This window comes from Kwoniella shivajii, chromosome 5, assembly GCF_035658355.1.
Source record: "Kwoniella shivajii chromosome 5, complete sequence".
Lineage (NCBI taxonomy): Eukaryota > Fungi > Basidiomycota > Tremellomycetes > Tremellales > Cryptococcaceae > Kwoniella > Kwoniella shivajii.
Window position 1 is genome coordinate 1,071,386 of NC_085912.1, and position 26,872 is coordinate 1,098,257.

Consider the following 26,872-nt stretch of genomic DNA (forward strand, 5'->3'; position numbering starts at 1 on the left):
TTCCAATGATGATATTTCCGATGAGAACAAGTAGAGAAAAGGAATAAATGGTTATTATAATCGTGTATTTACTTTATTTGATATTTAGAAAACGGGGAGATAGGAGACAAACAAAAGAAAATGATATGGGTTTTATGACCTACATACACCCATTTTCGATGATGGAAGCAAGTAAACGAGGATACAAGATGTCCGAGTGGTATAAGGGAGACAAAAGAGATGGCGAACGAGATGATCGAGAGATGGTGAAGACAACTACAGACTAGCTGTGAGCTGGGTTCTTGAGAGCAAGAAGTTTGACTTCTCTTTCTCGCTATGAATCGAATTGCATGTGGTTAGCTTGATCATCTAGAAGGTGGGGAAAGTCGTGAACACTGATACTCACGTCATCGGCAGCCTTCTGAGCTCTAGCATCGTCAAGTTCATAGGTCTTCTCAGCTACTTGAGAAGTAAGACCAGCAGCGTGATCTCTTCTTTCTTCATAGTCATTTTCGGCGTTTCTCAAGTCCGCTTCCACTTTTTCATACCTCTCTTTCTCTTTGAGGAATCTCAATCGAGCTTTGTGTTCGTTCCTTGTCCATTTAGAAAGACGAAGTTGAGATTTTCTTTCGGCGGAAGCTGCTTCTCGTTGGAGTTTAGTGAGTCTCTCGAGCTCCTTGATGGAACCTTCAACGGCTCTTTTCTCGGATTTGGCTTCGGCCTTGATAACTTTGGTAAGTCGTTTGGCGTCCCTTTTCTCTGCGGGGGAGTAAGCAAACATTCTTTGTGCAAAATTGAGACGGAAGAGGAGACATACCCATGGTAGAGAGTCTTCGAAGGGTAGCATCGTCCAGGATCCGCTCAGAAAGTTCAGCTCGTTGATGGATATCACTAATATCGAAATCGGTTAGCTCAATGCAAACAATTATAATCACAGTTTCGACTCACTCTCTACCCAGGACTTCTTCGGGTTGGGTACCAATGGAGGCACCGGCACCTCTTCCGAAAGCTCCCTTTCTGGCACCAATAGTACCGCCGTTGGCAGCTCGAGATAAGGTACCGTTTCTTCCAAGAGTACCGGCTCGGCTCAAAGTGGTTCCGTTTCTGCTCAACGCACCAGCTCGAGTGTCACCCTGTCCTTGACCTTGTCGGTCAAGTCTAGAGTCAGGTCGATCACCTTCGTGGATAGCCATAAGGTTGGGTTGAGGTCTGTAACCGAAAGCGGATTGAGGTCGAGGAGAAGCAACTCGATGTTGCTCAGGTTCTTCGAAAGTGGTAGATCGGTCTCTAGAGATAGGCCCTTGATCTTGAAGAGAGGTTCTGTGATTGCCACCTTGATTACCGCCTTGGAGTTCGTGTTGTCTTTGGTGAGTAAGAATTTCACCAGGGTGGAAACCATTCTCCCTTTCGTTCACTTGAGGGAGTCGTCGGACAGAGGCGACTGAAGGTGATCGAACATGTTGTTGATCTTGATAGTTTCCGTTAGCAGATGGAGATCGAACGTGATGCTCGTTGACGGAAGCAGGTCTAGTGTGGTGGTCGCCATTGATGGTAGGAGCCTTGTTAGATCGAACGGATCCAGCTTTTGAAGAAGCTCTTTTGACACTTGGGGCTTTGGTGGATCCAGCGACAGATTTTCGTTGTCTCATGGCGGCAGCCTCAGGAAGCTCGGGCTCGTAAGTGGTAACGATAGGGATAGGCTTGACATAAGATCTAGAAGCCCGAGAAGGGAAACTGAATTCGTATCAGCAATCGGTTTGATATGCCATAGAACAGAATAATCAAACTTACCCGGGTCTTTCGGATGATTGCCTTTCCGAGTCAGCCTCGTGTCTGTATTGGGCAGATTCGTCATCCACAGTTGAGGCTAAATTGGTCTGGTTTCTTCCGTCTTCGGTGAAAGCGGGACCATTGTGATGTTGATTGACGAGATCGACATTCTCATCAGCCACATCTACAGGTCCATCGATATGATGGGCATGGATTTGACCTTGACCTTGGGTTTGAGCGGTACGGTTGGTTCGATGAGTTGCTCGGCTGGAAGGACGATCGTACATCTCCTCTTCGGGTTCATTGGTAGCTTGACCTTGACCTTGACCTTGAGTCTGGGTGGTTCGGTTGGTCCGGTGAGTAGCTCGGCTAGAAGGTCGATCGTTCAAGTCGAGGTTTCGAGCTTTTTCAGATAAGCCATAGTCGTGATCTTGAACCGAATCGTTACCGGCTGTGCCAAGATCGTTGTATTCTTGATATGGATGAGCGACGACGGCCATGTTGATTGGATGTGTACCTTGTTGGGTATAAAGTTGAGGTAAATAAGCGTGTTCAGTTGTGATCGGTTTCAGGGGCTCAGTTGGTTGTTGTTCGACTGACCTAGATTCTGTGGGTTCTTGTTCGATTGGTTGAGAGATGGGTTGACCAATATAGTAAACAGGGGGAGGGTTAAGAAGTTTCTCCTGTTGCTGTTCTTGTTCTTGTTGATGCTGTTGTGCTTGCTTAAGTAACTGCTTGGCTACCGATCCACCTAGAGGAGGTACACTCGTATGAGCAGGTGGTAAACTTGATACTACAGGTGAAGAAGGTTCGGTCGATTGAGGTGATACTAGTTCAGTTGAAGCTGGAGAAGGAGTGTTATCTTCTTCTTGTTCTACTGCCAAGTTGGAGTTTGATCCTGATTGATCAGATGTGGTTATATTCTTTTCAGAGGGGAAGACAGCTTTGATCACTGGCCGTGTGAGAAGGCCTACTAGGCCGAGTTGGATAGCTTCGGACGCCGTTTTGAACGACTTTACGAGGTCAAAGATGAAGGGTTTTGTCGACGATTGAAGTTGTCGACTGAAAGAAAGCTTTGGGTAAGAGCTTTGATTATATTCGTTCGAGTGTATATGCTTTCTTTCTTCTGAGGGGCAGAAACAAGAGTATGTTAGGGGGTCTCAAAGGTTTATATGTATTTAAGATATGAGGGGAAGGGGAAAACGGGGAATGGGATATCACACTACTATTATGACGAAGAGCGGGATGATGATGAACATGAGAGACATTTCTCCTGTACTTTGATGCTTCAATAGGAAAAAAAACGAACAGGGGGGGGGGGAATGTAAGGGAAAATACATATGAACAGAGGGAGTTGGTTAAGGTCCTGTTCTGGGTATATTTTCATTATTATTGATTTGGACAATCACGGGATGACGTCAATCGCATGCGCAATGAGATGATAAAAATCCTAAAATCAGGTCCGATTGCCGAAAATGGCAAGAAACAAAGAGAACATTACTCGAGTAACTTACTACCACATGCAAACATATCCAAAAAGAGGGTCAGCCCCGGTGATACCGGTAATTACATCAAAGTGGCACTCACGTGTCATCGTTGATGTATGATTTTTGATTCCGTCATCTTTGGTGGGTCTAACGTCCACGCGTAGAATGATGAAGGTGACACGCATTGATGTATATCTGTAGCTTGTCACTAATCATTGTCATTGTCTTGCTCAATTGCTTCAGTAAACCACGAAAAGGCCAGCTGATCGACCATCATGGACAAACTACCAGAATCAGTCCAAAAGGCGTTGGAAGGCAGAATAGTGAGTTTTCTCACCGTACTTACTCATCAGCTCTTACTTATCTGATCACTCATAACGTATACTTCCTTTGTTTAAAATCATTGACGATGTTGATGAACAGGATCCTACATCACAACATATGATTGAGCAACATTCTCAGACTTTCCTCATCGCTCTGACGGTAAGCTATATCTCATCTGGAGAGGGAGAGTGGAGAAAGTAGCTGAATCAATGATTATAATTTTTGACGGAAATCACAGATAATATCATTCGTACTTTCATATTTTTCAAGTTCAGTCTTACTAGGTTTAGAGACGTTCTTAGGTGGTTTCGTCATTCTCCTTTTAGTACGTTTTATTGTACTTTTTTCGAACGACAAAAGACGTCGTTACTATCGTTTGCGATATAAGATCCAAAATGATCCAAAGCTGATTGTGGGATTGGTGGGTAAATAGGCAACAGTACCTCCTTGGCCTTACCTCAATCGGTATCCTATCAAGTTCCTTCCTGTTAGGAAATTACACCAAACGTGATTGATTGTGAATATGGAAGCTCATGCTTGACGATCCCCAATCAAGATATTACGCAGAATAAGCAAAGATACATTAGATAATTGAAGAATATACTCAAACCGTTGTATAGTAGCGAAATTCATGACATGTTATGATAATGACGAGCAATGAAATAGACATTGACCACTTGAATCAATGCACTGAGTCGGCAGACTGTGACTTGGTTGCTGTAAGACTTTGAATTAAGCTTTGTTCTTACAGTCAGAACATCTTATAAACTGCATAAAATTGATGTTATATGGCAATTCAGACGAAGTGTACATGTTTCTCTCTTAGAATCAATCCAACATCCTGCATCAAATTTGATATGGCTATGATAATTTACTAATGACAAATGATTCTTTTTCTCTTTTCCACCATTCTCTTTACGTTAATTTACTTTAGTCCAGTTTTTCCTGGAACGAAAGATGAATTTGTTTCTGATCTTCTGTCCATTGCTTTCTTAGCTTGAAGTGCTGTCAATGCGGCTGTAAAGTGGGTAGAATTAGCCAACGATCCTTTTGTATGTCCACTTCTCGAGAATTGATTGGCAAATATTGACTCACCTCCTACACCACTTCCGTCCTTTGCTAAACCCATTCTGATTCTCTTTCCACCTTCTTTACCTAGCAAAGAAGCTAAGCCTTCAGATACTCTTTCCGAGAAGTTCGGTAAAAATTCTGCAACACTGTGACACACACCATCGAAAATCAGCTTTTCCTTTCCTTCAACCGAAATCAGGGTGCAGCAATATCATCGAACTCACCTTCCATCCACACCGACTTCTACACCTTTATCTTCTTCTCCTTCTGGTACTTTGTCATTTCCAGTATGTTGAACTACTGCGGCTATGGCACATGCAGCTAATTTACATGCTCTGTCGGAAACGATTCGGCAACCCCATTTGACGATCTCAATGTCGTCCTCTTCAATCAATTTCGATTCAACTCCCAATTGACTTATAATCAATTTCTTGACTTCTTCGTCTGATTTAGCACCTTCGATACCGGAGACAAAAGATGCGTCATATCCATAATGAGTGTTCAATACTTTTGATGAATATCCATCGAATAACACCGATGCGTCGATAAGGTGCAAAAAGATATTTCGAGTGATTTCACCGATGTCTAAGAGGTACGAAATCTCACTGTCAGTCATGAAAAACCAGATGACTCGACGAAAATTTCGTTTCACTCACACATTCCTGAAACCATCTTTTCGAACGCTTGTTTTCGGCTAAAAGAAGTGAGAATATCTTAAGTAGCCATCCTACATACTTGTCAATTAGATCCAACTTACGGATTGATACTCTCTCTATCTAACTTGTTGTCGAAGATTGAAATAGGTAAACAATGTCTCTATGTCATCCAATAAAAGAGATTTCAGTTTATCTTCCGCCAAAGGAGGATAGGTCATTTGAAATATAAGTTTACTCACGCCGTTATCGAAAGCTCCCCATTCGGTATTTACGACCATGAATTCACCAGCGTGTTCACCACCTGCTTCAGCTTCTTTAATCTTACTTTCACCCAATTTCTTTATCGTTCGAGTTTTATCAATGTATGCACCGTTGGTACCGGTACCGAAAATGGCTCCAATAAGTGAAGGTCCAGATTGATATGATCTTGAGAGCAGTGTACCGACGGTCTATCGTATCCAAATCAGCACACCGGGCTTTTATATCATATCGTTTTACCGACATGGCGATTACTGGTTACGAGACAAAATATGGAAAAGAGAGGAGAGTGAAAACTGACATCATTGACGATAGCACTACATCTGACATGAATGTGTTTTCTATCAAAAGCATCTTGAAGGAGTTTGACGACATCATTTCCGACTGCATTTCTAGCGTTGAAACCTTTTGTCCAAGTAAGTAATTTACCAGCATCAATAGCTGTTTGTTCAACCGGGAAACTGATGTCGTGTGACAGAAGAGAATTCAGCGCTTTGCCTTATATACGGAACGCCTTGAAAAGGATATGAGGTGAATGAACGGACTCACCTAAAAGTAAAACCCAAGTGCATAGGTTCATTGTTCGATATATCAGATCCAATTTCAGTCAAGAATGCATCAACTGAATCTGCGATATAATCTGTAAAAGTTTCATCTCGACGTGAGCATTACGTTTTCAACACGATTTCGAAATCCACCCTATCCAGTATAGGGGAAACGCATGAATCGGAAAAGCATCAAAAACCGAAAAGGAAGAACGAATGACTCACCAAACAGAACTCTAGCTTCACCCTCTTTCAACTCATCAGAGACTTTATATTTTTGTTGTTTCATTTCAAATTTGTTATGACCGAAAAGACGAACTTCGCATACTCGTCTACAGCGCAAAATCAGTTATGGTTCTGGCATTCTCTTCTTCGCAGAGTAGGGAGAAAGGATATTTGATTGAAACTTCGTGTGGTGGTGAAGAATACTCACAAATTGGTACCACCCAAATCGAGAGCCAAGAAAGTACTATTTTGATTATCATGTGATGAAGTGATCAGCGTTTTTGTACTTGATGGATGATCCTCTTTCAATGTCAAACACACAGCCGGTCTCATCTCATCTCATCTCATCTCATGAGCCAATTTTTACCTAGTGCCCCTTCCTCTCTTCGCACCCCGTTGCCAAAGGAAAAACCCAAGAAACCACTTACCCCTCTTCCGTGCCATCTGGAACACCAGTGACGAAACTAGGAACCATAGCTACATCTTTACCGTACTCTCCCAATCCACCTAACATCTCATCTTTGAAATGGGTTACTATATCTTTCAGCTTCTCATCTGAGAGCAAGAAGTAAGGTTCAAAAGTGGTGCAAATGGGTGGTAAGGGCATTTTGGGTGTGGGTGTGAGTGTGAATTGAGATTGGAGATGAGCTTGACTATGTAGAATCCTAAAGTATACTGGTGATGGTTGTCGAGCTGATCGGTCTTCAAGGTCACGAGGTCAAGGAAACAAACCAAGTGGTCGAGCCAAGAAGAGGTGTGAGGTGTGAGAAAGTGAGAACGACAGTGACGAGAAGGTGTTCGTAGGGTTTTACTTTGAGTTCACCTTTTATCTTTGTATTCGTCGTTCGTATGGTCGAGAGATACGTATAAACAAAGGATGTTTTTTCTTCAGAACAATATGTGATTCAAGTTTTTTCGAATTTAGATCCAACAAACAGGTTTCTATAGCTATCGTAAAGACTTAAATGCCGGTATGCGGTAAAAGCAACTTTCACCTGAAAGGAAAAAAGGGGAATTCCAATCGTTACCATCACCACCATACAGGAGAGTACAAAATGACGTCTACATTTTTAGGAATTCATTCATTTCACCACAGAGTCAGTCCACTTCGCTTATCAAGAGAATCACATCCCAAATCATCAACTCATATCAACATGGTAATTGCAGGTGGCACCATCATCGATACGTATATAGATACAGATACAAATGCATGATTATCCAACACCACCACTGGTTATATCAACAGATCTCATAGGCATCGACCGCATGCTTCGCCTATGTAGCATACTACGAATCACGCGATATCAGTGACTGCTCGCCGGTGACGAAACTCACCTTTCTCAGATCCAACGTCAACGTTCTCGAACTATTCTCTTCTTGTTCTCTGTATACACCAACTAACCCATCTGCTCTTTCATATCTATGTGACACCAACAGTTAGTAATAGTCCATAGGCTAATGAATGGACATAGTCACTCACAATGTACTCTTCAAAGAGATGATAAGGAATTGGACTTCCTTATCAGCTTGATTCCTGACATATCTAGCTAATTTTGACACGTTTGTAGCATCAAGTGCGGCATCAACTTCATCAAGCACGAAAAATGGTGCTGGGTGGTAACTAAACTCAAAGATAATAATCAGTTCACCGTTTCACCTTATGTCCTCATTGTGAACTGACCTGTGAATGGCGAAAAGTAATGCTAAAGCAGCCATCGTCTTTTCTCCGCCTGATAACTGTTCCATCTCCGCAAATCTCTTTCCCGGAGGCATGGTATTGTAATTCACTCCACTCAGATATGGTTCCTATACAAACAATCCAAAAGTACAAGTTAGCTAAATCCAAACCCGTTGGACGTTGAGTGCAATCCATCAACTGACCTCGGCATCTTCAAGTGTGAACCATGCTGTGCCTCCAACTTGGTTTTGAGTTTTCGTTAAATCCTTGTATATCCTATCGATTTTCTCAGACATATGAGTGAAGGCTTTGTTGAAAAGATCACATCTATTCAACATGGGATCATCAGCAATCAATACACACGGGTTGTAGTAGAATATAAGCTTACCTGCGTTTCTTCAGAGATTGGAATTCATCTTTGGCTTTTTTACTTTCTCTTCTAGTCTCTTCAGCTTCATCTTCAGCTTCTTCCAATCCAGCTTCGACATCTTTCAGTCTATCTATGGCTTTCATATTGGGTACAACTTTTTCTAAATCAGTTTTCATCTTGGTTATTTGAGCTTCGAATTCTCTTCCAACGTCTTCGGATTTATCCTGAGCAGATTCACGCATCAAGTCAGCATCTAGTTCGTATCCCATCTCATATTGCTTACCTCTTTGTCTTCTTCTTCGAGATCATCGAAATCTGGCTCGATTCCATAGTCATCTGTTTCGACCGCACGCTGAGTTCCTTCGTCGTCTATATCCATTGCATCTTCGCCTCGAGAATTGGTGGGCTACGACGAGACGTTAGTTCATTCCGTGAGATATACGAACAAATGCAAGATCTCACCTCAATGGGGACTTTATCCAAAGAACCTGTTACCAAAGGTAAATCAATTTCCTCCAATCTACACCTCCTGTAGATGGCATGTCTTTCAGAACCGGATCTCTCAATTTCGTCGTTCCATGCAGCGATCTCTTTCAGTGCTTTATCGAGTGTACGTTGAGTCCTTCGAGCAGTATCTCTAGCTTGTTCAACACGGGTAACGATAGCTTCATACGCTTCACTGGCAGCATCGAGTCGAACACGTTGGCTATCTATCTTGCCTTGAAGTTCTTCAAGAGACGACTCAATGTCGGCGAGGTTGCTTTGAAGTGTTGTGATGTTTCGGTTCTCTTTGCTTATTGTAGATTGGAGAGATGCAAGTCGTTCACGTGTGTTTGCGAGTTGAGTGGTTTCGAAATCGATTCTAAACGAAGGGGATAAACTCAACTTTGCACAAACAATAGCTGAGTAACTGAGTTATACTTACTGATGCTTTACTCTGGCTTGCTGGGCTGAGAAGCCTTCCATCGCTTCACTAGCCTCTTTCGCGATCTTGAGTTGAACATCCTCATATTCTCGTATATTGGCCACCCCGATGCGTTCGCAGAATTCCTCAAATACATCGTCATCAACTGTATGAACGGTGTCAAGCAATTCACTCCTTCGGTTCTCGGCATTGGTTACGTCTCTTTGACGCTTTTGAACTTCTGGAGTGAGCTTGTTGATATTCGAATTGGTATGCTCCAGTTCTTCACGAAGACCATTAAGACGTGTGCGTGTGGCGGCCTACATGTATTGATCAGCGGGTTAACACGTGCAGCAATATATGGACTCACCAGCTCATCCTTCGCGATGGTGGACTCCGCATCAAGACGAGCGAGACTTTCAAGAAACCCTTCATCTGCCTTATCTTTAGGCTTAGATCTGTGAAGTTCTTGTAATTGCGAAAGGTACAACTCCTTTTGTCGGTTGAGACCTATTTAGCATTGAAAATCTTTAGCGTGTACCTGAGAGATGTCGTACTACCTTGAGGATAGCTTACCTTCTACCTCGCGATCATCAAACTTCCTTGCCCCTCCAGACCCTTGACCACCAGTTATCAGACCACTTCGATGTATGACTGTACCTTCGAGAGTCACAGCTATGATATTCTCGTTAGCACGGAAGTGGACATATCAATATTCAGAATACTCACCCTTGACTTCCTGAGCTTTGTCGTAGCAAACGTATTTTGCTATATCCATGGTATCACAGATGAGGGCACTACCACAAGCATGTTGCATTGCTCTTTCAACGTTGGGATTGTATTCTATACAATCGATGGCAAGTCTGGCTCCTTTGACGAAGTTTCGAAGTCTCTCTGGGACAGGTCTGACTTGTATGGTGTCAAGGGGGATGAATGTCGCTTGACCGGCTCGTTGGTTGCGCATGTACTGTAATCTCACTTAGCTTCTGTGGAACGTCGTTCATGATCGAGAACCTCACCTCGATACAATCAATGGCAACCTTCTCGTGCTCCACTACCACGGCATCAAGATTCCTTCCGAGGACTGTAGTGACAGCGACATCATATTTGGTAGCCGTCGGTCGACAAAGATCAACTACCCGACCATGAACACCTGGGAAAACTCTCTTGAGACTAGCAATGGTTTCCTTGAGTTTGGCTTCTCGTTCAGTTTCTCGCTTGTCAACACCGGCCTGAAGGAGCTTGTTGTACGTTTCTTGTAATCGTTCGTTTATTTCTGTCTCTCGCATGCTAGACAGTACATTCAGCCGAATGCTAGCATTTGTGACATTAGGACAACTTACTTGATTCTTCGTCTTTCAGCTTGAGCGTGATCCAATTGAGCTTTTATTCTCTCCCTGTCCGCAGTAAGCTCGGTCACATTTGTGTCCATCTAAATGTCAGCGGTATACGTTCACATAGGAACTCACGGCCTCTTCTCGCTCAGCCAGGGTATCGATCTCTCCGGAAACCTTGATTCGTTGTCTTTGAGCTTGTTGTATCCTGTCTTCATAGGATGAAAGCCCATCTTGAAGGGTTTTCTGTTGACGTCGAAGAGTTTCGAGCTGTTGACGTTCTTGGACAGCTTGTGAATTTGCAGAAGATCGTCTATACCAGTTTTTAGCTGTTGATGCTCAAATGATGTACAAGAATTACTTACAGTCGTCGGTATTCTTCTAGATCAGCACCAGAGAGGGTGATACCAGCAGCTTGACTGCGCTGCCTCTGTCTCTCTGCGAAAGAAGTCAGTTCTGCAGTTTGCCGGAGCCTATGCCAACTGACCTCCTGCTTCTTCCATCCTGGTCTCGATATCTTTAGCACCCTTCTCTAGGTTTGTCAGATTCTCCGCTTGTCTGGTCTCATCTTTCTGTACCCTTTCAGCTAAGATTGTAGCATTATTGATCTTCTTCTCTGAATGAGCTATTTGAGTCTGTACTGCAACCAGTTCGGGTTTCTATGGATTGCCATCAGATTCTGCCATAATCGTTTTTCCTTGATAAGAGACTTACTTTATCTTCATATGCCTTTTCTGCCTTCTTAACACTTGCTTCTCTCTTCTTCACTGTCAATTGAGCTTGAGCTTGCTCTTTCTTCACGTCACGGAGCGTGCGCTCGTCTCGATCCTGCGCAATCCATCAGCTATACGTAATCAAGACACAGACGGAGGAATTAGCTTACAGCTGATTGACGAAGCTCCGTTAATTTGTTACTTGCTTCCTCTACCTTTTGAGTCGACTCGTTGATCTCGTTAGTCAGATGATAAAGTTTCCAAAGAGCATGCCGTTGAACAAGAGCGTCCTAAATATGTACTAGTTAGTCATATATCAGGTGATAATTCAAAGACACATACTTTAGCATCTCTCATTTTCTCCCATTGCATGATTTCATCTTTTTGTTCTTTAAAATGCTTGACTTCAGTGATGATACTTCTTTTCTTGGCGTAATTTGCGGTTGATGCTTCTGTAGCTTTGTCTTGAGAAGCTTTAGCAGTTTCATAAGCGGGAGCGAGATCGAGAGAACTACACTTATGTCAGCTGGACTTGCACCATTGAGAGATGGGTAATAACAGGTCAGCTTACCCGCTGATTCGATCTATAAGTCTTGCAAGAGCTTTGCTATCTTGACTCGCGACACCTTCTACATCACCTTGGAAGACAAGGAAATTCTTTGCTTTAACGAGAATATTGAATTTCTCCAATTGTCCATTATAGTCTTTCCAAGCTACACTCCTCCCATTTAGGAAGTATGAGGATGCACCGGCTGCTGAGATACTTTTGATGGCAAGAATCACATCAGTTATCGTGATTATTTTGAGTTGGAAAGAGGAGCGGACGGTTGAAAAAGGAATGTGACCTACCTTCGTCTGAAAGACCATTCTTTCCCTTGCTCATCTTCATATACTACCATTACCCAAGCTGTTCTAGCGTCATTTTCGGTACCACTCTGTTGAGTTTGAGTTTGAGTCTGAGTTTCTTCATCAATGTCCATTTCCTCTCCTTCGATCTGAGCGGCTCTTCTTCCTCGATATACTAAATCTTTCAACTGTGTAGATCGAAGTTGGGCTGATTTCACGCCTAAGACAAAAGAGATGGCATCCATCAAATTGGATTTACCAGCACCATTGGGTCCTATGATACATGTGAACGGCGCATCGCCAAATGAAATTACCTGATGTCCGCATCACTATCGTCAGCTTGAATGATCGCATGAAAATGGAAGACAAGGAAGAAGATGTAAAAGGAATAAAGCTGACTTGTTGACCTCTATATGACTTGAAGTTTGACAACTCCAGGCGTCGAAGAGGCATCTTGTTCTGATGGTCAGCTGTGTCTGTGAGAGCAATTGCTGATGATAAGAGCTGTATGTATGTTACGAGTAAGCCATCAACGATATTCAATAATGTTCACTGTTCGACGTCTTCCCCTCCAATGTTCCTCACCATTTCACGTTAGTCAACCACACGCGATCTTGCATTATCATAAACGCGTCTTATAACATTACCGCGGCGAGCCTAATCGTTCGGTAATTCCCGGTTGGTCTGGTCCAATCAATAGGCATGCCTGCAGAAATCGCACCAAATCACATCCCGAAATGGTTTAAGCGAGTCAAATGCCAATTGTGAGGTGAAATACAAACCTGAGAATCTCCCTCCCTTTTCTACATCTTGAATGGAAATCATTTCGCATCTTGGCAAATGTGTATAGACATACACCTACAACATCAATCACCGCTCATCCATTGTGCATATGGACATATGTCAACTTCCCCTTTCTAAACTTTGAAGACTCGATATCTTAAGAGGAGAACGCAATATAGTGAGTCAAAAGATGTCTCATTGTTCAAGCACATAATCAAGCTATGACTGCTGACTTTGCTCGCTTTCTTTCGAACACAGTCAGTCCTTTTGCAATCTTGACTTGATTTATACACGTATACTGAGGATTTCATTGTCGGAACCGATATAAATACGACATCATACTCACTTCGCTCTGAAAGGTATATTGCTATATATAGCTCGAAGACGTCGACTAAGATAGACTCTCATTTTAAGCCTTCGACTTTAGATGGATATTTGGTAAGACTGTGGAACGATGGATCACGACCAAGATGGAGACTTCTCCACAGATGAAATAGATCAAGATCAACGAAATTCAAAAATCGGTATCAAGAAGGAAGGTGGAAAGGGTGATAAGAAAGGTGTTATCAACAGAGTGAATAGTGAGTTTACCACTTCATCTCTCCACATATCTACTTGAGGATATGTTATATACCGACTGAAATTCCATACTAATATGTTTCGTTTCTGTAGGGGCTTGTGTGAGTTTTTTATGATGTTCCTGTCTGCCCGGTTTAATCGAATCTCAGCCGCATAAATTAAATTATAATCCAATCAGACAATCTTTCTGTTTTGTATACTCTTCACACAATCAAACATAATAATTGCACACTGAAAAGTTGAAGCTGACTAGTTTGCCTCCATTTTGTGTTCACAGAATAACTGTAGGAGAATGAAAATGCGTTGTGTGGGTGCAGATGATCCCCCTTGCAAAAGATGTCGAAATGGTGGATTAGAATGTGTAATGGAAAAACCTGGAAGGGCAGGAGGAAGTGATGGGAACGTAGGCGAAGAGTAAGTCGATAGTAAAACTCGTCAAAAGAATCATGCAATAGAAATCAGGTAAACTGATTTCAAAAATCAACATTGCTTCTTAGCCGAATACGATCACTCGAAAGTCAAGTTTCAGCCATTCAAAATACGTTAACCGATTTGGTGACTACACTTCGAGCAGGAATGTCATCTGGTGCTTCGAATGCTTCAGCTCCAACTCCTGTAAATGTTACTACTACCTCTCCAGAATACGCTTCTTCTGTTGGTGCCATATCGTTACCTCCTTCCACATTACACTCACTCATGGCTCCTCCAACTGCTTCACCAACCATGAACCCAGCGGCCATTGACTCAACCAACCTCTTTAACCGTACTCCCGTGTCGAGTGGTATATCTACGCACAGTCAACCAAATATTTTCTCGCATACACCATCAACGCAGACTCCGTCTTTCTTACCTCAAACCACCAACTCAGCCGGACCTTTCAATCCATATCAGATGAATTCGTCTAATACTACTTTCACAGTGTCACCTCATGAGAGTGCTCTCGCCCCTCAACACGCTCGTAGACCCGTTATCGAGAATTCGAGACGGCAGACCGTTCCCGTTGGTTTCCAGGCTGCAGGGACTCAGTGGACATCCCCTCATCTTGCAGAATTAGAACCTCCAACACGACACATGTCTCTTCCTCCTTCTCGAGCTGGCTCGATGGGACCTGAAGATATTTTAGGTCCCAATGAAATCATTAATCCTTTAGGGGAAATGTCCAACATGGCTGGACTAGTAGAAGCTGCTGTAAAAAGAGCCAGAGAAGAGCAGGCCAATAGCACAAGTACTAATGGTGGTACACCAATAAAGCGATCTGCAAGCGAGATGGAAAGATCTTCGTCGGGCAATGAGGATAGCAAGACAGGACCCAAAAGAGCTCGACACGTTGCCACACATCCTGTTGCATCAGGACCTGTCATATATGAAAATCAAAACCTTCCACCTCTACCTGTTGGACCCGGTTTCAAGGCTGGTCCAAAAAGACAGCATGTTCACGCTTTCTCCGATGCCGTTGCTGAAGGGCTTGTTTCTGAGGAAGAGGGTAAAGAAATGATAAACATGTACGTCTCTCCTTGCATCTTATTCATCATGTGACTAATCATCCTATTGTATTCCACTTCTTCCCAGCTATTACCAAGGTTCATCAAACTTCATACCCTGCTTTGACCCTAAACATGATACCTGGGATTCGTGAGTATCAATTTTTCGTTACTGTGAATGACGCTTATCTTTCCTGTAGCCTCCGTGTACGATCACCGTTCGCTCTCACCACAATGATATTCGTTGGCGCTCGAGTACGGGATGGGGGTGGCCCTCACAGTCCCACGCAAACTCTCTGCCGCGCGCATGCCGAAAAGATAGGTAAGCTATTTGTCTTTGCTGTATCGAGAGCTATCTATCACAAGCTGATCTTCTTCTGAAAAAGCCGTCAACACGCTCTTCCACCCGGTCCAGCGTATCGAGGCAGTCCAAAGCATGATTCTCTTGTCAGCCTTCCGCGATAGTGGATGGCTTCCAGGTGGTCACGCCGTACGAATGGCCGTGGACATGGGTATCAATCGATCTTTCCTTCACCTACTCAGGACCGGTATGGGGAAACAGAAACCTGAAGCTAATATGGAGGAAGAACGAGCTTTGGTCATTCAATCGAGAGTCTGGTTGTGTCTTTACTTGATGGAACATCAAATGGCGTATGGCACTGGACGACCTGCGATCATCCGCGAAGATGAAACCATTCACCAATGTCGTCGACTCCTTGAACATCCTTACTCCATTCCTTCTGACGCCAGACTCGTATCTACTGTCGAAATGACGGCACTGCGATCTCCGCTCCACGTTGAACTGACCACTTCACCTGATCTGCCCATCGCCGAAGGTACGCTCAGAAGACTCAAACAAGCCAATACCGACTTTGATGCATGGGAAAGATATTGGGATAGAGTTTTGTCAGATAAGTTCGGAAAAGGAAAAGGAGATTTCTTCAGAGAATCCCTTGTTATTCAAAGACAATACGCCGAGTTATTCGTCAACTCACAACTCTTAAGAGGGATTCGTGAACCTGCAGATGTTTCTAAGATGCCGGATGAGAAGAGAGTTCTGGCCATTAGAGCCATGAGAAACGCTCAAAAGATATTGGATATTTGTCTACATGGAGAGAATTATCGAAATGGTTTGAAATACGCGGTACATTATACTCATGTTTGTGCTGCGTTTGCTGCCTCTTTCTTGATTCGAATTGCTCGACTTTTCCCTCATCAGTTGAATCTGAAGAAAACAGCTAAAGATATAGAAGAATTAGCTATGGTTTTATCGCAAAGTAAGTCTCATTTTGAAAACCATGATCTTCATCACTGATCGAACTAATGTTATGACCATCCACAGTTCCAGCTGGAAGATATGCTCGGTCACTTCGATTGATTTTACGAAAGGCCAGACGACAAAAAGTCATCCCTGCGCCCAGCGCCATGCCATCTCCTAATAAACCATCTTCTGGATTACCTACGATGACTCGCAATAGCGGTACCAGTACTCCTGTTGGAATGACCTCTGCTATAACTGCATTCTCACCTTCTCAACTGGTCAATCCTGCATTCTATCCTAGTCCAGCACCCGCACCAACATCAACTGGTACGAGTAACGGTCTCGTTCCGCCGCAAGTGAACATGTCACCTACTTCAGCTGCAGTGTTGATGAATGCTACCAATCAACTCATGAACGATAGTCCTTCATCTGCTGAATTGTTCGAATTTGATTCTTTGTTCGCTCAGGAAACAATGGAAAGAGCAGGTATATCTTTGGGTGAAGACAACCAATTACCATTGTCAGTCTCCGTTCTCGCTTCTAACTATCAGCGCTGTGTGCAAAGATGATTGCCCCGCTGACTTGTCTTTTTCATGCCGAACAACAGATTCTTAGATGGTCAATCATTAGGTTCATCCGCCAATCAGACTGATATGGCACCATATGTGGGATTAGAACAATTCTTCTTACCTCAAGATGTGGATAACAGATTGACCGGTCCAGGTAATAACGGGAATGGAGCATTTGATGGGGATGGAATCGATGGATATACGGGAGCGGATAGTTCGTGGTGGTGAAGACATCAGTCAAAACTACTACCAATGCAAAGGTTGAGCTTTTATCCATTTCTGTTTCTGGGATTTTATGTTATGTAGGAGAACAAGACTCATATAATGCATCTCGATTAGAGTACGACTGAGCAACTCGCTTCTCTAGTCCGCCAGTGTTGGATGAAACCCGCGAGTCATTCATCACACCATGCCTAAACGATCTCGTTCCTCGTCCTGCAACGAAGTATTCGATGTAAGGCTCTAGTCGTGTCTCGTGATGAGATGACATCAGATGCGCGTGTGATTCCGAACCGCATGAAGGGTTCGGTACACGGTGAATCTTACTCCTTTCGTCTTGAATTCGGTTCGGTTCTATGATATGTGGGTGAGACTATCTACTAGTCCTGCTCGTCTTACTTGATGATCTCGTCTTCCTACGTGATGGTTTATTGGTACCGTTCTCTTCTGAGCCTTTTGTTCTTTTAGCAGTATGCCTTTTGCCCTTTTCTTCTAGACTTGTATTTGAATTCTGATCGTCCCTGACTGACCCACCCGAATCTGTCTCATCGTTTTCATCTCGTGCAATCTCACTCTCCTCCTCTGTCATTTCGTCAAATTCTCTCTTGATTGCTCTCCCCTTGTTCTTCTTGACCGTGTTCAATTTAGGTTCTTTTGGTGTCCTGTTCTTTCTCTCTTCTTCTTCTTCTTCTTCCTTGTCTTCGTCCACTTCTTCTTTTTCGTATGTTTGTATGGTCTGAGCTGAGCTAGATGATGAGCCATCGGGTATTATACCATCCCTCCATCCATCCCATGATTTCTTATATTTCAAATCATCCCAACATTTCCCAAGATAGTCTTCATACACATTCGCACCATCAAGTTTCCCTTGATCATATATCTTACCAGATCGTTTAAACTCTTTCCCAGTTTGAGAATCATATTTCTTGCCTCCTGGACGAAGGGCATATCTCAATGATCTCGTTCGACCCATTTGGATGAATTTACGACATATATCCATTCTGCGAATATACCGAAAAACCAAAATAAAGTACATATCAGATTAGAGATCAGTCAAGTGGACTTACCCTACGAAGTCATTTTTGTCCCTTTTTTTATCGAATCAAATGGTCAACCATTAATCAGCTCTTTTGCTCTGTCATCTATCAGAAGAGACGCTGATTTCGAGAAGATGTCCAGTCCATTCGTTGCGCTTCGCATAGTCGCTCGTTCACCTTGCACTCACCTGTACCCCTTGAACAGCTTCCAAATCCCCTCTGCAGCCCTAGTGGCTTCTTCCTCATTCTTGAACTTCCATAAAGGTTTAATATCTTCAGAATATCCTCGAGTCGTAAATACTCCTACTTCATTTTTGGTAGCTTTATAGGTCAAAGGTGTATATCTTCGTTTCTCACTCATCATGTAGATATTTTTCAATGCCGTTGTGGTGTACTTTGACACACGATATGTCATATCTGTGAGATCGAAGAATGGTATCTTGAGAAGAGATTTGGATAGCGGGTTGAATTTACGAGTAGAGTGGACAGTCGATGTGGAGGTTTCGTTTTCACAGATCGGACTACTGTATTCCTTTCAATCATTGGCGTTGACGATCAACATTGGGATTGCGTCTCATATTTTCACAATGAGCATGTGAAGTGTATCTTAACTACCGAGCTTACCAACGCACAAGAAGGAAAATGATGAAATATACGAAGGAAGCGGAGCGTTCAAGAAGATTTGACCGATATAGAATGCAGCATTCCGTCAAAGCACTCTCTCATAAAAGACAGTAACGTTTTCATCAAGAAATAGGGAAATCATAATAAAAAAGGAGAAAAGTCCATCATGTAACGTCTAAGTATATGTTATGGATTTCGTATGCGTAAACGTTAAATAAAAGGGGAAACAAAGGTATTTGTATAATGGTTTGTATAAACTATAACGTATTCGTTATTTTCGTGCTCATTCCATCTATCATAATCGACTCCACCGTTCCAATATCTAGAAGTTGAGTTGTAGGAACTTATACGATGACTGCCATGGCGGAAGCTACGAAACCCAAGATGATAGCTGCGGCACCTGCGTTTTGTTTAGTGAGGAGAGCGGATGAGGCAGCTGAGGAAGCTGAGGAAGCAGCGGCGGAAGCAGCGGCAGTACCGGAAGATTTGGCAGCTGATGCGGCTGATCCTGCGGCACTAGTAGCTGATCCAGATCCAGAAGCGGCGGATGCGGTTGAACCAGATGAAGCGGCGGCTGAAGTAGCTGATGAGTCAGATGAAGCAGATGCACTGCTGCTACCGCTGTTTGTACCGAGACAGCTGGTAGATGATCCAGCTTGAACTACAACAGCTGATGAATAGGCAATGTTACCTGATCCATCAGTGATTTTGATGGTACTAAGAGTCGCCATAGCAAACTGTCAGTCAGTCGCCAGCAAGAGAGGAAATGAACAATGATATGACACATGGTAAGAGGCTGTACTTACATGTTGGTGCCGGAAGCAATGTCAACAGTCCAGGTGACGGGAGAAGTGTCTGCGTTAGGAAGGTTCTCAAGCTAAAAACAAACAGATTGATATGTCAGCTCATTAAGGTTACACTTGACCGATTACGAAATGGATGATGAGGTCAAAAACTGTATTGAAAATTTCACTCACAGCAGCAGCACTGGGTTGACCACCTGGAAGGATGGAGAGGTAATAAGGACTGGCAGAACCACCAGAGAAGGTGATTGAAGCGGGCTGACACTCGATCAACGAGGCCTACACAGAACGAGACATCAGTGTCAGTTTAGGCCATTCCAGATAGACGACGTGAAAAAGGTAGCTTACAGGAGTGTTAATGGTCAACGCGTTGACGGCGGCGACAAAGGTTGAAAGAACGGCAAATTTGGTTGGGAACATCATTTTTACGTTTTGTGAATATGTATGTCGAATGTTTTGAGAGAGATGTATGTGTGATGGTATCAAATGGATATGATGCTGATTGAACAAAGCAATGAATGGATGTGTTGTGAGAGTTAGAAGAAAGATGTTGAAAAGATGATTTGTTGTATTTATCTTTCTTTTTTTTTTCCTTCCTCAATCGGGGAAAAAGAAATTAATCTACTTGGATTGCGCATTCCTGCTTTCCTTCTCCGCTTGCTCAGTCCAGGCTGTGTGGTTTCACATAACGATCTTACATTTTTCAACATATTTATATTATTGACCCTGTATTTTCATACACACGATAAATCATACACTAACATAATACTTTTAATTCAACGGAAGGAAACGAAAAGAAGGATGAAAAAAGCTGCGTAAAGGAAGGGAAAAAGGCAGTGAATGGTGGAAAATGAGAAAAAAAGAAAAAAGAAAAGAAAAGACTACGCGTCATTCAAAGTTTATTGCGACGCGTCTCATCCAGTGGTAGAGTTTGGAATAAAAAGATAGAAAAAGGACTGTGGGGGGAAACTAAAGGCTGTGCTAGTTTGAAAATTCACCTCTCTTATGAGAATGCTAATGCTTCAGAAGAGAGGAAGGACTCGGTGTACCAAGACTTTCTTACCACTGTTACAGGTTTTAGGTAAGATGATTAGATTGGATAAACGATCGTCTGGTCAGCGAGCATAGGTCATGCATGATAGATGGACTGCTGTAAATATTTCATTCTCAATTTGTCACATGTATGTACACATGTCTTCCAAGCATTACAAATACTATCACTTCTCATCAAGCATTCACAGCATCATCCATTACTCATATCGTGAGGATTAGGCATCGTCCGTCTGCAAAAGACGCCAATTGTGGTTTCCAGGTCTCTGCGCTGTGCATGATCATGGTTCAATTTACCTTAAAGGGACAAGCTCACTTCTGATACTTATATACCACACTATGAAACAAAACTAAATCGGCGAAGTACCCGATCAAAACAAAAAAGGAACCGACCATTGAGAAACACAAAAGACAAAAAAGACGAGAAAAAGCCATTTCCACATTTCTATTGTTCATGCATTCAAGGCTTTTCTCAGGAGATCTACATACATACTAAAAATCCCCACGATACAGACTGTGCAGCCATTACCTTTACTGACACTCTGTTCTACTGACACTTACTACCTACTGATGTTTTATTCCTATGCCCATGTACATTCTCTCCCCACAAACTTCGGGGATCATATGAAGAAGATCCAAGCTCAATCAATCGTCCTTGTCCCTGATGAGATAGGATAGACGAGTGAGTTGATCAAATCGATCTTGGGCATCCGAGCGTTGTTTGAACCTGCGCTGACCAGCTATCTCACCATCTATCAGCTTCGTTTCGCATCGATATGACTCAATGGAATAATGGATCTTACTTTACATTCCATTGCCTCTCGATTGTTCCTTGCTTATCAAGCTCAACCTCGACAACGAACAATCCCTCCCAAATCAGATATTACTACCGAAGCAATGGATCAAAGCTCATCTCCCAATGCGATACTCCCAGTACTCAAATCGAATGGTCAAAAGGGGAACACTAGAATGATACCTGTTTCTTCACCTACATTCCCTCCATCGCCTCTGATACTCGAAATACCAGAAACTGACTCTCCGCCTAGACACACTCTCACTTGTGGACTCAGTTCTACCCTTCACGGCAAGACCGATAAAGAGAAATTACGAGATCGTCCAATTACCCCAATGGATTTCTTTGGTATTTCCACAGATGGACATTCTGCTGAACGTGATCGCAACATCAACACTACGATCACTCAGAAAACCGCCAGAACATCACTCGATCAAAGACCTGTACTAGATTCGTCTGTCAAAGGTATACCACAAGGATGGGAAGATGATCCTTCCATATCAACCTCTCAAGCGCTTGATACTAAACAACATCATCAGTCTTCGGATGGGACTAGGACCGCAATAATGCCTCGTTCATCATCAGGAGTTTCGTCAAGTAATCTCACTCCCATGCATAAGCTTGGACCACTCAAAGAGACCAGAAGCAAGTTGCAATCGTTTAGTGGTACATTAAGATCTGGTTTAAAAGATAGAGGAAATGAGAAAGATAAGGAGGAGAACCAAAAGAAACCTGGTGGATTGAAACTCCAAAAAGAAAACGTCAGGTACAATCCAAGGTCTTCATCAATCATCAATCATCCATTGGATCTTTCTCTTACTCCAAACAATTTACCCACATCACCCAGACTTACGATTGACCATCAGATCACTCAGTCAAAGTACAGCGATGCTCCCACCAATACTGAAAACTCCCGTTCGACAGTAATGTCAATCCCACTTATACCTCCATCCGCTTCAACAGAATCAACCGAGACGTCAACGGCAGAATTTGCGCATCTGTTCACACCCACATCCCAATTCGGACATGATTATCCAGCATCAGTCACATCATCTCATTCCGCTCAGTGTAGAGATAGGGTGATGGGTTTAGTTATGATTCCTCTCTCGTTCCTCCAGCTGGGATGAAGACTTTCAAGCAACTCAGTATAGAAGAAGTATTGCCTTTTGCTGCTGGACATCCTTTCGCAGCTTGGTCAGCACCCGTTGCGGAAGAAGAGCAGGTTACAGGAGAAACCAAGAATTTAGATCTAGGAAGGAGGGCAAGTATATCCTTGAGTAGGCTGGATATGCTATCACCTAATGACACATCTGAAACTCCGAGTACCGTTTCGCTTGAAGGTTGGAGAGAAACGCCTAGACCTCGATCGGGATTGCCGGGCAAGAGAATTTGGGTGGATGCGAAAGGTGATGGAGTGGGAGGTATTTATAGCGTAGGCTGGGAGAGGGAGGTGATGGATCTGTGAGTCCAGATGGACTGTGCGGATTTTTGTGAGAAGAGCTGGCGAATTGACGTCTCACAGAGAAGCGAGGTTACATGAAACGATGTACGATATTGCTGGTGAAAGGCATTCGTTCACCGAATTCGACGAACCTCCTAAGGCTATTTTAGATGTGAGCAATATCTTCATGATTCACTACATTCCTATTGCAGTCGCCTTGTCCGTTGCTTTTCGTTGATTCCATGTGGTTCTAGCTCGGTACTGGGGCCGGCTTTTGGCCGATCTCCATGGCTCTCCAATATCCAACTACCACATTTGTCGGTCTCGATTTGGCTCCTTGTCAGATTGACCTATCTCTTCTAGCTGACGCAGAAAGAAGAGCTAGATCCACACGGGGAGGTGAGATGGCTGAGAAAATGGGAATATGGGAGAGTGTAGACAAGCGAATTACATGGCAAAAGGGTGATTTGTGAGTAACGATTCGATCCGGCTCAGCTTTTCTCTATCAATCCCCACTTGAAGGATCGCCAGCGAGCTTCTTCGACTGATTCGTATCCTTTACCGCCAAAATCCCTGTAATATCGCTGACTTGGAACTGATTTTCATCAACAGCCTACACGAGCTTCCTTTTGATACAGGAGTCTTCGATCTCGTTCATATCAGATTTGTTAATCTCGGAATACCAGAAACCAAATGGTATGATATATTTGAAGAAGCTACACGAGTACTGAAACGAGGAGGTAAAATTGAGATTGTTGAAATGTCATACACACTTCCTTCTATGTCACCTGCCTCATTGAGAAACTCATTCGCATCGACACTATTGGCAAATATGATCCAGCCACTTCCATCATTAGCTATACAATTCAACTTGCCTTCAGTCGAATCGCTGAAACCTGAAGGATTCAAGCCTATTTTCGAGCAGAAATGGGTCAAGGACGTTCCTGGAGCATTGGAAGATGCGGTTTTGACTTGGGTCAAGTCAGCTATGGAGTACAGAGGCACTGGATTAGCGAGGAAGAACAAAGAAACAGAAGGTATCATTGCTAGAATTAAAGAACAATTGGGTGCGAACGGTGGAGGTAAATGGAATTTCGCAGGAACAGATATGGGTATTGATAGTAAAAGGACAATCTTGTCTGGTGAGGATGGGATAGAAGAGAAGAGAGAGGTAATCGTTTCGGTCTGGGTGGTTACCAAGAAATGAAAGCGTGTACTGATTCTGCCAAATACGTGAAATAATGCACCTCATGGGCTGGGCAAATGAACGGCAGTCACCTTGCAGATTGTTTTGTACAATAGCCGTCTGAAATGTGCGAATGACAGTCCTTCATACATCTCGTCGAAGCTAATTATCGATGTGTACTAGGACATTTACTTCTTATCTACGTTGACACTCATGCCGTCAATGAACCACCTAATTGGTCCGCAAATACGATTGAGTTCCTTCCTCGATTCAACCCATTTGCCAATCTCCCGCCCTTCATCGCACTCGGCACGTTAGTCCTGGTACCCGTTCGCATAGTACCTGGAATACCGTAGGCGTTTGTAGGATTGGTACTTTGCTGTTGAGCTTGCCATACCTGTCCCAAGCCTCTCGCTATGTCATTGAAATCCGTGTTGTTTTGTGATAATGTAGGATTGGTATTGGTAGAAGCTTGTGTCAAAGGTAATGTATCAGTACTGGTAAATTCATCACTGGCTGCAGAATTTTGATCGAGTGATCGCTCGTGTTCCGGGAGTAAATCATAAGTAACGGCTGCCTTATTAAGGATGGTATGACCATAACTACTCATAGCCTCGTCTGGCACGATTTGATTCGTTTCCATCAAACGAGCCGTCATGAGTGTTCCAATTGGTAAGCCGAACATTGTCGTCTTATCAGGATCCAAATCAACTACAGTACGAGAGATCGAATTAGTGAATGCGCCGAATATGATCAATAATAAAATTGTTACGCAGATAAACAGTGAAATCGGAGATTTATAATACTTACGATTGGAGCACATTTGATTACCTATAGTGTAAGTACTATTGAGTATCCTCTTTGCTCTTCCAACTTGATCATTGTCGTAAATTGTACCGCCAATTGCGGGCGGACCTACTTGATCCGATAACCAATCAGACAGGCTCTGACCATTGTATGATGTGCTTGATGCTGTACCGAACCCATTCTCAGAAGTGAAACGTTCCAATGGGAGGATCGACGGTTCTTGATCTGTCAAGATATTTTTCTTCACGTTATGATCCATCATTCTTTGTAAAACCGTTTCATCCATGTTTCGTTCCAACCCTTCAGAATACTGTACAGCTAACTCTGTGGCAGCTTGGGAGCTTAATAATCTGGTATCACCTATGCCGTTCCATGGATCTTTTACCCAATCTGCATTGCGATCTGTGAGTATCAGGAGTCATCATAGAATAGAAAGGAGAAAACAGTCTGTTAGCTATTCTGTTCAATTTTCTTGGAATCTGGAATACATTTGGGAAGCAGTAAGTAATGAAAATGCTTACATCTTTCATGAATCCACTCTGCTGTATTTCTGAGTGAATCGATTGTAGAGCCAACGTTCTTCAAATTACCATCACACCTGTCAAATGCCCAATCAGCAAATGAAGTTTCAGGTGCAAGGTAATCGTCCGTTGAGTGGGCCTCGACTTTGAACGGTGGCGCTTGTCCCATTATTTGGACCCTTGGATCTTGGAAGAGGGACATGAGGCTTTTACAGGCAATGGGTTAGTCAACTTGGACCTCAACTTTAGCTTTATGGTCAAAAGGGAGTCAGATGGATTCAGATGGAGAGGAAACAGATCAATGATACTCACTTTGGTTCATTGGATCCATTGGAGTCTACCGTATCGGTAGCTGACGGTTGAGTAACTCCATTGGCGGAATTTACTGCACTTGCCACGGCATTACTTGGTTCTGTGTTTATACCAATTTCTGTGGTTCCATCTGAAAACGATCAGAGTGCGCATCAGCATCAGCTCACGATTACAGTATCTTAACATTATATTCCAGGCAAACAGATAGCTCAAAATATAATCAAGTGGCATTGTCTTGATTTGACTTACCGACTCTCATGCCTATTCGCAATGTTAAAGCATTTGAATTCTCACCTTGAGGCATAGTTGTGAGCTCATAAGTCTCTCCAGCTTTGATACCCGATTTCGGCAGATTGACGGCGATCTTCGTTTCGTTCGTCGAAGGGTTGTGCGAGACTGAGACACTTTCCATGTTCAACGTACCGCCATTAGAGGTCGTAGCAGTTAGTGGCAAACTTTGTGTTTGGGTCTGGATTTGTTGCTGCTGTGGCTGTTGATTCCCATGCACCATTGCCGACGCTGGAGAGGTTGTGGCAGATTGAGAAGGAATAGTAGAGATTTGCTGTTGTTGAGGATCAAATAGGTTAGGCCTGGTAGGGGGCGTTAAGCTTGGATGGGAAAATGTACTGCCATTGGTACCACTATTCCAAGTCGGAGTAGTAGCAGCAGTACCTGAACCAGAAAATGAAGGATTTGTTACGCTAGATGGCATCGGAGATCCCCAAGGTGATGCACTTTGTTTTGCTATTATTTTCATTGCGATACTATCGGTTAGTCGACTTAAATTTGTGATCTACCAGGAGTCGAAAGTGAACTTACCCCCGAAAAGACTACCGAGAGCACCTCCAGCGCTACGTTTCCAGCTCCGTAACGTATCACCTAGCGACCCAAAAGTCCCTGATGAGGGTGGTGGAGGGAAAGCCGACCCATGAGGACCATAGTAAGCATTCATGATGAGTCAATCTTGAGTTGCCTTGATATGCTACGGACGTGTGAAGTTGTCAAAGTTAGTGAAGATGTATCTGTATGATGATAATCTAGTGTTGCGTATATTGAGCGAAATTTGTCCAGGATGAAGGAGATTTGATTTGATTTGGTTTGGGTTGGGGTGGATCAGAATATGATATGTTAATGATATGGTCAGAGTTGTGTATGGCTTGGAGGGACCACACCTGATATTTCTGCATGGGCTATATATATGTTGTCAGTGGCAAACGAACGGAAAGCCCTTTTTGAGGACACCATG

The 26,872-nt window shown here is 43.2% G+C and overlaps 9 protein-coding genes across 9 annotated transcripts; 3 read left to right on the forward strand and 6 right to left on the reverse strand.

Annotated features, from left to right (window-relative positions):
* Positions 1 to 262: 262 nt before the first annotated feature.
* On the reverse strand, positions 263 to 3,421 carry IL334_004143 (uncharacterized protein; the record flags this gene model as incomplete). Its single annotated transcript, XM_062935866.1, has 6 exons — positions 263 to 313; positions 386 to 738; positions 797 to 870; positions 928 to 1,713; positions 1,771 to 2,875; positions 3,337 to 3,421. The coding sequence occupies 6 exons, from the start codon at positions 3,419 to 3,421 to the stop codon at positions 263 to 265; spliced, it is 2,454 nt and encodes an 817-aa protein (XP_062791917.1).
* Positions 3,422 to 3,511: 90 nt separating this feature from the next.
* Positions 3,512 to 4,071, forward strand: IL334_004144 (uncharacterized protein; the record flags this gene model as incomplete). Its single annotated transcript, XM_062935867.1, has 4 exons — positions 3,512 to 3,559; positions 3,660 to 3,719; positions 3,799 to 3,885; positions 3,994 to 4,071. The coding sequence occupies 4 exons, from the start codon at positions 3,512 to 3,514 to the stop codon at positions 4,069 to 4,071; spliced, it is 273 nt and encodes a 90-aa protein (XP_062791918.1).
* A 414-nt stretch (positions 4,072 to 4,485) lies between these two features.
* Positions 4,486 to 6,922, reverse strand: IL334_004145 (uncharacterized protein; the record flags this gene model as incomplete). Its single annotated transcript, XM_062935868.1, has 11 exons — positions 4,486 to 4,577; positions 4,656 to 4,777; positions 4,856 to 5,216; positions 5,288 to 5,325; positions 5,389 to 5,447; positions 5,527 to 5,736; positions 5,847 to 6,006; positions 6,095 to 6,185; positions 6,316 to 6,422; positions 6,524 to 6,559; positions 6,744 to 6,922. 11 exons carry the CDS (start codon positions 6,920 to 6,922, stop codon positions 4,486 to 4,488), a joined length of 1,455 nt encoding a protein of 484 aa, XP_062791919.1.
* Positions 6,923 to 7,590: 668 nt separating this feature from the next.
* Positions 7,591 to 12,613, reverse strand: IL334_004146 (uncharacterized protein; the record flags this gene model as incomplete). Its single annotated transcript, XM_062935869.1, has 23 exons — positions 7,591 to 7,602; positions 7,651 to 7,735; positions 7,796 to 7,936; positions 7,997 to 8,121; positions 8,197 to 8,320; positions 8,382 to 8,587; positions 8,647 to 8,769; positions 8,826 to 9,225; positions 9,289 to 9,587; positions 9,638 to 9,777; positions 9,844 to 9,942; positions 9,997 to 10,234; positions 10,287 to 10,557; positions 10,611 to 10,678; positions 10,737 to 10,914; positions 10,967 to 11,039; positions 11,089 to 11,260; positions 11,316 to 11,429; positions 11,485 to 11,604; positions 11,657 to 11,825; positions 11,886 to 12,077; positions 12,164 to 12,474; positions 12,560 to 12,613. The coding sequence occupies 23 exons, from the start codon at positions 12,611 to 12,613 to the stop codon at positions 7,591 to 7,593; spliced, it is 3,714 nt and encodes a 1,237-aa protein (XP_062791920.1).
* Positions 12,614 to 13,397: 784 nt separating this feature from the next.
* IL334_004147 (uncharacterized protein) lies at positions 13,398 to 17,061 on the forward strand (the record flags this gene model as incomplete). Its single annotated transcript, XM_062935870.1, has 9 exons — positions 13,398 to 13,524; positions 13,616 to 13,623; positions 13,800 to 13,936; positions 14,020 to 15,024; positions 15,092 to 15,154; positions 15,204 to 15,325; positions 15,390 to 16,280; positions 16,346 to 16,784; positions 16,872 to 17,061. 9 exons carry the CDS (start codon positions 13,398 to 13,400, stop codon positions 17,059 to 17,061), a joined length of 2,982 nt encoding a protein of 993 aa, XP_062791921.1.
* A 364-nt stretch (positions 17,062 to 17,425) lies between these two features.
* Positions 17,426 to 18,450, reverse strand: IL334_004148 (uncharacterized protein; the record flags this gene model as incomplete). The annotated part of the gene is made up of 3 exons (XM_062935871.1): positions 17,426 to 18,053; positions 18,120 to 18,140; positions 18,278 to 18,450. The coding sequence occupies 3 exons, from the start codon at positions 18,448 to 18,450 to the stop codon at positions 17,426 to 17,428; spliced, it is 822 nt and encodes a 273-aa protein (XP_062791922.1).
* Positions 18,451 to 19,057: 607 nt separating this feature from the next.
* IL334_004149 (uncharacterized protein) lies at positions 19,058 to 19,939 on the reverse strand (the record flags this gene model as incomplete). Its single annotated transcript, XM_062935872.1, has 4 exons — positions 19,058 to 19,430; positions 19,520 to 19,590; positions 19,691 to 19,795; positions 19,865 to 19,939. 4 exons carry the CDS (start codon positions 19,937 to 19,939, stop codon positions 19,058 to 19,060), a joined length of 624 nt encoding a protein of 207 aa, XP_062791923.1.
* Positions 19,940 to 21,358: 1,419 nt separating this feature from the next.
* On the forward strand, positions 21,359 to 24,007 carry IL334_004150 (uncharacterized protein; the record flags this gene model as incomplete). The annotated part of the gene is made up of 5 exons (XM_062935873.1): positions 21,359 to 22,427; positions 22,478 to 22,820; positions 22,882 to 22,972; positions 23,055 to 23,269; positions 23,413 to 24,007. The coding sequence occupies 5 exons, from the start codon at positions 21,359 to 21,361 to the stop codon at positions 24,005 to 24,007; spliced, it is 2,313 nt and encodes a 770-aa protein (XP_062791924.1).
* Positions 24,008 to 24,197: 190 nt separating this feature from the next.
* IL334_004151 (uncharacterized protein) lies at positions 24,198 to 26,578 on the reverse strand (the record flags this gene model as incomplete). Its single annotated transcript, XM_062935874.1, has 6 exons — positions 24,198 to 24,697; positions 24,797 to 25,183; positions 25,315 to 25,520; positions 25,627 to 25,756; positions 25,876 to 26,370; positions 26,446 to 26,578. The coding sequence occupies 6 exons, from the start codon at positions 26,576 to 26,578 to the stop codon at positions 24,198 to 24,200; spliced, it is 1,851 nt and encodes a 616-aa protein (XP_062791925.1).
* Positions 26,579 to 26,872: the final 294 nt, after the last annotated feature.